This window comes from Chinchilla lanigera, unplaced genomic scaffold, assembly GCF_000276665.1.
Source record: "Chinchilla lanigera isolate Chin_1 unplaced genomic scaffold, ChiLan1.0 scaffold00078, whole genome shotgun sequence".
Taxonomy (NCBI): Eukaryota; Metazoa; Chordata; class Mammalia; order Rodentia; family Chinchillidae; genus Chinchilla; species Chinchilla lanigera.
This window is the reverse complement of record NW_004955479.1, coordinates 5,143,134-5,151,472: the sequence shown is the minus strand read 5'-3', so window position 1 is coordinate 5,151,472 and position 8,339 is coordinate 5,143,134. Positions and strand designations below refer to the sequence as shown.

Here is an 8,339-nt window from a genome sequence, read left to right as displayed (position 1 = left end):
CACTTTTCCCTTCCACAAATAGTTGATTTTAAAAATAAATAAATGTACTGATTTCTGGCTACCTATCAGACTTGTGGAAATGCAGGAGTATGTGAGGCTGTCTGGCTCTAGCATCTATAAATCCAGGATTATGAGAGCCATATCAGAGTCTCTTCCCATCTTTTTACTACCAAAAGAACTTCTTTTTTTTTTTTTTTTTTGTACCGGGAATCAAATTCAGTACCTTGCCAACAGATGCCATGCTGCTGAGCTATATCACTGGCCCCAAAAGAACATTTTTAGGAAATAGTTGTGGATTCCAGGTCTTAAGAAAGAGATCTAGTCAGATTTTCTTGGCCATAGGAAACAAGGAAAGGCAAATGCTAACAATTTAAACTACTTTTGGGTGAAAACATTTTTAATATTCAGAAATATTACATACATACTTGACAGATGTATCAACTCAGAAAAATATTAGTTTGGCTTTTTTAAAAAAGGAAAATAAACCTTCAATCCAAATTTATTAGGATTACAAAAATAACATCACATTTCTATAATTCATTACAGCTCAGAGTCACCAGTACATCCGGAAATACGGAGAGGACCTTTCACCACTCCCTGCCCATAACAATCTCCTGTCATAAAAAAGAAGTTTATTTTCATATTTACAGAAGAAACATGCTGTTGTCTCTTAAAATTCTCTTTGGAATTCCCGGGTTAGGCTAGCTTTAAAGGCAGGGAACATTGCACGTTAAGGAGGGTATTTTAGAACTATCTCACAGCGCATCTCATTAAACACCACTCAACAGTCCTGAGCCCGTCTTCTCCGGACTGTTTTTATCGCAGAGCTTCTGGAACTTCCACCTACAAAAATAGGGGATTTTCTTTCAATGAAGTGACACAAACAGTACCATAAAAAAACAGTAGTGTCTGTCTCTAGCAGGAATTTCTGAGAAAAACTCAGATTATTGCCACATGATATGCCCATTTTATATTATAAATTGGATTGTAAACCACTTAAATTTTCAACAATTTGTAAGTGTAGATTGTACTGTCTGATTTTCTCATTGTAAAAACTGGGTTGTTTACAGTGTCCTGAAAAGGTCTAAACCGTAAGGACTGGGATGCTAGGACAGCCGGAGCACACACCTCTCGTATGGAAATGTGCTCACTCACACACCTGCTCCTAATGTCCCACACTTGCTCTCCCATATTAAAGTATTTGAAATATTAGTGAGCACTTGGAGAAGCAGGAGACTTTGGCACCACCACGCAAGGGAGGCTGGGCTCATCCTTTAAGCCTTCTCCCCAGTGTCTGCTCCGGGTCACTTACCCTCCTGAGCTGTTTTATGCTGCTTCCCCGAATGGCTTCCATGAGGTTCTCATGCGCTGATCTCTGTGGGGTAGAAGGTCGGGAATTGTCTTCCGTTTTCTTCTCTTGCACTGACCTCAGAGAATTTTTTATTTCCTTTAAGATGTTGTTTGGCTGCTTCTTAACCTTTTTTCCTTTTTTCTTTTTCTGTCCATTTTGTAGTGCCCGCTGGGCACTCTCCTGTTGTTTGATGACTTCTGCGATGTTGCGCGTGATGAGCTTTTTCTCTGGCAGTGGAGGAGGAGGAGGAGGTGGAGGAGGAGGCAGCTTTTGCGGAGGGGGAGGGGGAGGAGGAGGAGGGGCCGCAGGAGATAGAGGTCGGTTCCGCACTGTCTGGGCTTTCTTGGGGAGTTTGGGGGATGACCAGGGAGAGTGCTTAGGAGATGCATAAGGGGAAGAGCCTGGTGTTCCTCTTTGCCAGACTTTGGTCCTAAGATTGGCTCCTCCCTCATATCCCTCCTGCTGCCTTTGCTCCTGCATCCGCTTTTGCCTCTGTTTATCCATATTTCTTGTCAAGATGCTGGTCATGCTCATCCTTGGCCCTGGGAGCTCAAAATGATACCCCAGCCTCAGCAGTGTTGTGTTCTCCTTCAGCAGCTTGACGATCTCCATCTCCACCTGGCTGCCCATGATGTGCCTCTGGTTGTGGAAGCGCAGCTCCGTGAGCACTGTGTTGTGCTGCAGAGCCCTCATGATGGCCAGGATGCCCTTGCCAGTGATGAAGTTGGACTCGACGTTCACGCTGGTGATGTGCGCGTTGACCTTGAGCATTTCCGCAATGGCTATGGCTGCACTGTCGTCAGCATGGGTGTTGGCCAGGCTGAACGTCTTGACCACCGTGTTGTCCTTGAGAGCTTCCGCAAAGCGGCTGAGGGTCTGTGTTGTGATGTTCTCTATGTTGTTCAAATTGACCTCTGTGGTGTCCGGGTCATTGTTTTTGATTTTTTCCAAAGCATCCTCAATCACAGTAGGATTTCCACACGGGTGAGGGGCAGCCGGGGACTCTGTGCTCCTCCCACTACTGGCATTAGTCAGGTTTATATTTTCTACTTGACTCCTGAATATCTTTGGCTTAGAGTTTTCAGAATGGACACTATCGCAATTCACAGTTCCATTAATGCCCTTTGGGGTTTCAGTGCTTTCCTCTTCTTCACTGTCCTCTTCCTCCTCTTCCTCCTCTTCCTCCTCTCCCTCCTCTTCCTCTTGGGACTCCTCCTGCTCTTCCTCCGTGTACACGTCCTCGGACACCTCACTGTTACTTTCGGTGAAGATCAGCTCTTCCTCACTCTCCTCTTTGTCTTCCTCTGCAACCTGACGAATGCAATGTCATCGTTAAATTTTCCATGTTTAAGCACATTTTATTTATTTACAGGAGTAACACATAGCAAGTGCCACAGAAACCTAAAGTGACAAAATGGACAATGCTTCTGTTCAAATTCAGGTGACCAAGGTTAACATTTTGCTGCATAACCACCAACAGTTTTTCTACAAACCGTTGCTTGGTACACAGTACCCCGAATTCACCCTGCAGGAGGAAAAGATATCATTGTGTCAATTTAAATAAGTTAGTCAGCTTAATAAGGGTTTAGAAAACCCTTAACACTGTGTTTTTTTTCTTGACCACAGACTTCATGGTACTTAACTTCTCTGTTTAGAAAATACAAACTTTTCTTCTGGAACCATTTCTTTGTCCTTTCTTATTTTTCTGTCCCAAACAAATGACAACAAAAATATATGACATGGCAATTAGTTCCTTTCATTTAATGTTCAAAATCCTTTCCCAAACTTGCCATGCAAAGCAGATGTGAGGGGAGCCGAGGGCTTTCTCCCCCACTTGTCTAAGTATAGACAGAATGCTGGGTGTCATTTGCTCCTGCACATTTGTCCATTTGAGTTCGGTAGTAGAGCCGGCTTCAGGGACTGGGAGACTCCCACTACGCAGGAGCCGCTGCTCAGGACAGCAGGAGGTCAAACTCGCCTCTGGGCTGAAAAACCTCCAGGCTGCCCTTTTCAACAGGCAGCTGGAAACCCCAGGAGCTCAGATAGATGGCAGATCCCCAGGCAGGAGAGAGAATCACCCTTGACACTAGCTGTATTCTGACCATCAGTGTGGAGCAACATAAAGCGGTAGAAAATCTTGAAGCTGGTCACTACCCAGCGTGGTGGTTTTACATTTATTTAGCATGTGTCAATTATGAAAGGCTTTCCCCCAAACACAACTTCATTCTACCTTTGTCTTTGGGTGCTGTACAGAGAAGTCTAGAGACCTCTTTTTTCTCTTTCAGAAATAATAAAAAATCCGGAAAGTGCTTATAGAGTCGAATTTCCCCTGTTGCTATCTTTTTAGTCCTTGCTCTTCCTTCTCTGAGGTCTAGAGCCCGCCCTCTTCCCCAAAGCTCTGATTATACTTTACAGTGGAAAGGGGTTCTTCTGCCTTTTGTTTTTTTTTCCCTCCAAGGGCTGCTACCTGAGGCACATGGGTCAGGCTTTGGAAAACTCTGCACTTGTCTACAGGTTTGTTTGCCCAGTTGCTGTCATGAAATATCTCCCCCTTATCCACTTGTTTGGAGTGGCAGGCCCGAGTGATGGCCTGGGGAAGGGGTCAGCCACTCCTGTGATGCCAGGATGCCTGAGCTTAATTTCCTCACTTCTTCAGGGGCTAGGCGGGAGGGGAGTGTGTGTGTGTGTGTGTGTGTGTGTGTGTGTGAGAGAGAGAGAGAGAGAGACAGAGAGAGAGACAGAGAGAGAGAGAGAGAGAGAGGCATTTGTGGCAGCTGCTTAAGTCATAACCCAACAACATGAAGAAGTTGGGCCCTGTGGTGTTTGCTCCGGGCTCTTTCTTAGAGGGTATCCCCCTCTAAGTGTACTAGAAATATAATATCTGAACCTGTCATTTAGCAAAATGGATCACCATGGAACATCTGTCTCTTCCAGAAAGCCCTCTTTGGCACTCCCCTGAATTGTCCCTGCAATACGTTTCCAAACATTACATCTCCCCAGTAAACCACCTACCGCACTTATTGAAATCATTTCCAATAGATGATTTTTTCCAATTAGATGATTTTTTCCAATTAGATGATTTTTTCCAATAGATGATCCTGCCAAAGGATCATCATTTTTTCCAATAGATGATGAACTGAAGAGAGCGCGATCCCTGTCTGCTTTGCTCACCTTGCCCAGGGGCTGGCATGTAGCAGAGGCTCAACAAATATTTGTTTACTGAATGGATCAAGTTGACATGGGTTAACAGGTGCTGTAGTGGATTAGCTCTAGGACAGAGTACTGATAAGGTCAGATGGGGGTAAGGTGACAAGGGGTCTGGTTTGTTCGCCTGAGGGTTTCCTAAAATGCAGGAGTTTTAGTTCCAAAATCTGGATGGTCCTGGGTAATATAAGATGGCTAGTCCTCTCCAGGGGTGGAGCATCTAGAAGAATATCTGAAGGAGGGAAGGGATCTAGAGAAGAGGCAGGAGGGTGCCTCCTTTGTATTATTTGTGGGGAGCTTGGGGCTCGATCTCCTGCATCCGCTGCTGGAGTCAGTCCTGGTGGTTGGCGGACAGAGGTGGAAAGCAGGGCACAGACACAGGGAGGAGGTGGGAGTGAGGCAGTGACGGAAGTAGTAGGGAGAGGTGAGCACTGGTGCATGTGAAGCATAAACAAGGTGGTCAGAAGGAGGCGGCGGCCATTTCTCCTGATCACCTCCACAGTCATCACATGAGTTAGGAGGTGAGAGGCTTGCTTCTCAGTTCTGCCCTGTTTCTACCCGTAAAGACCTGGCTGGCTTTAGATACATTACTGGGTTTCAAAGAAACTGTGAGAGTTGTCATTCTTAGCTCCTTAATTTTGCCGGGTGTCATAACACCCTGGAGGGCTCCTTAGGCCTCAGACTGGTGGCCCCATTCCCAGAGTTTCTTGCTGAGCAGATGTCGGGGAACCCTGGCGTTCACAGTTCTCAGAGGTTCCCAGGTGCTGCTGAGGGGACTGGCCGAGCAGCTGCAACTTTGAAAAGGATAGCCTTGGGGCTGGGGATTTAGCTCAGCGGCAAAAGCGCCTGCCTGGCAAGCGCAAGGTCGTGAGTTCGGTTCCCGGTACCGGAGAAAAACCGAAAAAAAAAAAAAAAAAAAAAAAAAAGGACAGCCTTCTTGCCACCAGAGCCTCGTTTGACTTTCAGTTCTACCTCTAAGCTGTTAACCTTGAATACATTTCGTAACATTTCCGGTCTGAGTTCTTGTGCGCAGAAAGGTAAGGAGGAAATGAGATAATGAGAGGAGACTTTCACACCTGTGGCTGAGATCCGGCGGCTACGAATGCCGGGGAGCTGGACCCTGGGACTCTACCGTAGCAAACATTTGTGTGGACCCAGGTGAGCAGAAGGCTGTCAGTCAGTAGGTGTTGCACAGAGTCTGATGACACTTCTCAGAGCAGATGCCTGACCACCAAGACCCCAGCTCCTCCACGGTTCCCACTGTGCTGCTCTCCCTGTGTGCGGCGGCCCAGCTCGTCCCCTTTCAGCTGCTCTGATGTTTTTCCCTTGTGGTGGGAATTAATTTACACCCTCCATCAGCAGCCTTCTGCTCAGCACTCCTTGTGACTACAGAGACAGCTGGCCAGTGCAGAAAGTGGAATGGGAGCAAAGCTAACCACCGAGAAAGGAATCAAAGTTCCCCGGCAAGGCAGCCTCTCTAAGTGGTCTGATAAGCCATTGGCAGAGATCTGCAAAACCTTTGGCAGGATCAGCTGGGTCTCATCAACAGCTGACAACAGGCTTTGTCCTTCAGTTCCTGCCATTGTCATGACATTATGACATTAAAATGCCTTTGTGGGGTTACTGCTATGCTAGCTACATGTCTTGGATATGCAGAGACAATTTTATTCTTTACGTGAAGGAAATTCTTCAATAACTGTCATGAAAATATTCTATTTCATCAAACTTTGGACATTCATTCCCACATTTAAAAAAGCTCTTAACATTATGGCTTTGGAGGGATCGACTGGCTTTACTTCTGGATGGTCATGAGTGTCCCTTCTCACTTCCCTTCCAGCTTCCCAGCACAGGCAGTAACCGTGGTGTTGGCACATTCTGGCCTGGTCCCAGTGGCCCTTCCTGCGATGATGGACATGGACAAAGTTCACACATATCTTGCTGCAAATGTGGCCCACACACCTATCATCAAGATCATCTAACAGCACCTAGATTAGGGCAGTAGAAAGCTTGCCACTGGCCTGAAGCCATTTTGTTTTAGGTGATTTCAGTGGAATGCAGGGGTTTTAAATTATTGCTCTTGACCTGTATTCTCCCACAAAGTCAGGACTTTTTTTTTTTTTTTCATATATTAACATTTTACTGTTCAATGATTTTCTCAGAGCACAGTCTTTGAATTTCGTTCTCGGAATGATTCATTTGGAAAATTCAAAACAACTGTTTACTTGGAGTTACACGAGAGCAGCACTCTTCCTAACCTCAGAATCACCATCATATAGACATATAGATCCTTAGAGATCATCTGCATAGGCATACTTAACTGGACCCTCAGATGGCTTTTATCATTTTGAAATTCTGTGCAAAAGTATGTGTATATGTGCACATACGCAATTTTCTTGAGGGCCTAGATTTCATCAAAAGTTCAAAGGGGTTCTTGATACACACACACACACTTTCACACACACACTTTCACACACACAAGTACCCTACTGAACTTCTTTAAAAGAGAGATGGAAAGATAATCCTGAAAGACTGAAAATCTCTTTAAAGTCTAACTTGAAGACAGAACAAGATTAAAACTAAGGCCCCTTGACTGTCAGCCCAGTTATACTTCCTACTACCCTGCACTTCTTCATGTTGGAAACAGAACTATTTTTATTGGAGCCACTATCGCTATGAAAGCAACAAGAAATAAATGTACTTAGCTGAAAAAAAAAAAACATTTCAGAAACAGATACTCTACCACATCACCAGCTTATAGCTCAAATAAGACTTATTTTTGGCAACATATTTAAACTTATGTATACTGGTTTCATATTATTGTCTTCTTGAGGTTCCCATTTTTAGTCAACCATCAAGGCCCCAGCCAAGAAGTTTTACTTATGATTCACTGAGTGATCACAAGAGTTACATGCCTGTTTCAGGGTGAGAAAACTTTCAGTAATGGGTACCAATAAGTTATAAGGAAGTTAAAGTGATGAGGAATGAGAGTTAGAGAAAACAGAGGTGCCTGGGTTTGGGGTGAGGGCTGAGCGGTAGGATTAGCCAAGGAAGTGTCCCAAGAGCCTACCTTTCCACACTCCCCCAGCCTCTCCTTCTCCAGGAGCTTTTGGGACTCCTTTTCCCAGTAGGCCATCAGTGCCTCTCTGCTGAATGTCCCTGTGGGCGTTTTCTCAGTCAGACTCTTTTGCCTTAGCCCCACAGGAAGGCTACGGTCAGGTTCAATGTCTTCTAGCTCCCTCTCCAGCTCCTTCAGCTCCTCAGCTGACAGGGAGGCCAGGAGTTCATCCTCATCAATGGATTCATATTTACTAAGTCCTCTTCGGTAGCCAAAGGTAGACATGGTCCCCGCTTTGTCAGACCAACAGGTGGCTTGAAGAAGCAGGCATTCAAGGCAGCCAGAGGCAGGCAGGGAAGCCAGTGGGCTGGCTGGGCAGCAACTGGTGCCGGGAGTGGCTGCAGTAGCCTTTTAAGCATGGTGATGTAGGGCTGTGACAATGCAGGGAGGGTGAAAGCATGGGCTGTTTTAAGCATCAGACGTCAGCTAGACATTTGAACACAAAGAATGTCACATCGGTGGTGGATGGAGGTCTCAGAAGCAGTGGGGATTATTAACATAGTGGCCAGGGCCATATTTAGCTGAGCCTGATAGCTCATGAGGACAGGCAAAGAGTGTTTCAGATAGAGAGTGATGCGGGTCTTCCTACTTTGTGTTCAAACTACAAGGGAATAAACCTTATTATGAAAATGATTTGCCACTACCCCATGGCCAAGAAAAGATTCTTTC

The 8,339-nt window shown here is 45.6% G+C and overlaps 1 protein-coding gene across 1 annotated transcript; it reads right to left on the bottom strand.

The window, feature by feature from the left end:
• Positions 1-376: 376 nt before the first annotated feature.
• Positions 377-8,043, bottom strand: Lmod2 (leiomodin 2 (cardiac)). The gene is made up of 3 exons (XM_005402335.2): positions 7,623-8,043; positions 1,313-2,662; positions 377-843 (listed from the first exon to the last, which is right to left on the bottom strand). The coding sequence occupies exons 1-3, from the start codon at positions 7,893-7,895 to the stop codon at positions 817-819; spliced, it is 1,650 nt and encodes a 549-aa protein (XP_005402392.1). The 5' UTR covers positions 7,896-8,043; the 3' UTR covers positions 377-816.
• Positions 8,044-8,339: the final 296 nt, after the last annotated feature.

Excerpts from the sequence above, each read along its gene's own strand:
- Lmod2 (XM_005402335.2), bottom strand. The coding sequence starts at position 7,895 with ATGTCTACCTTTGGCTACCGAAGAGGACTTAGTAAATATGAATCCATT. Across the intron at positions 2,663-7,622 it reads GGCTGGGGGAGTGTGGAAAG|GTTGCAGAGGAAGACAAAGA; the intron begins GTAGGCTCTTGG and ends TGCATTCGTCAG. Across the intron at positions 844-1,312 it reads GCATAAAACAGCTCAGGAGG|GTGGAAGTTCCAGAAGCTCT; the intron begins GTAAGTGACCCG and ends CTATTTTTGTAG.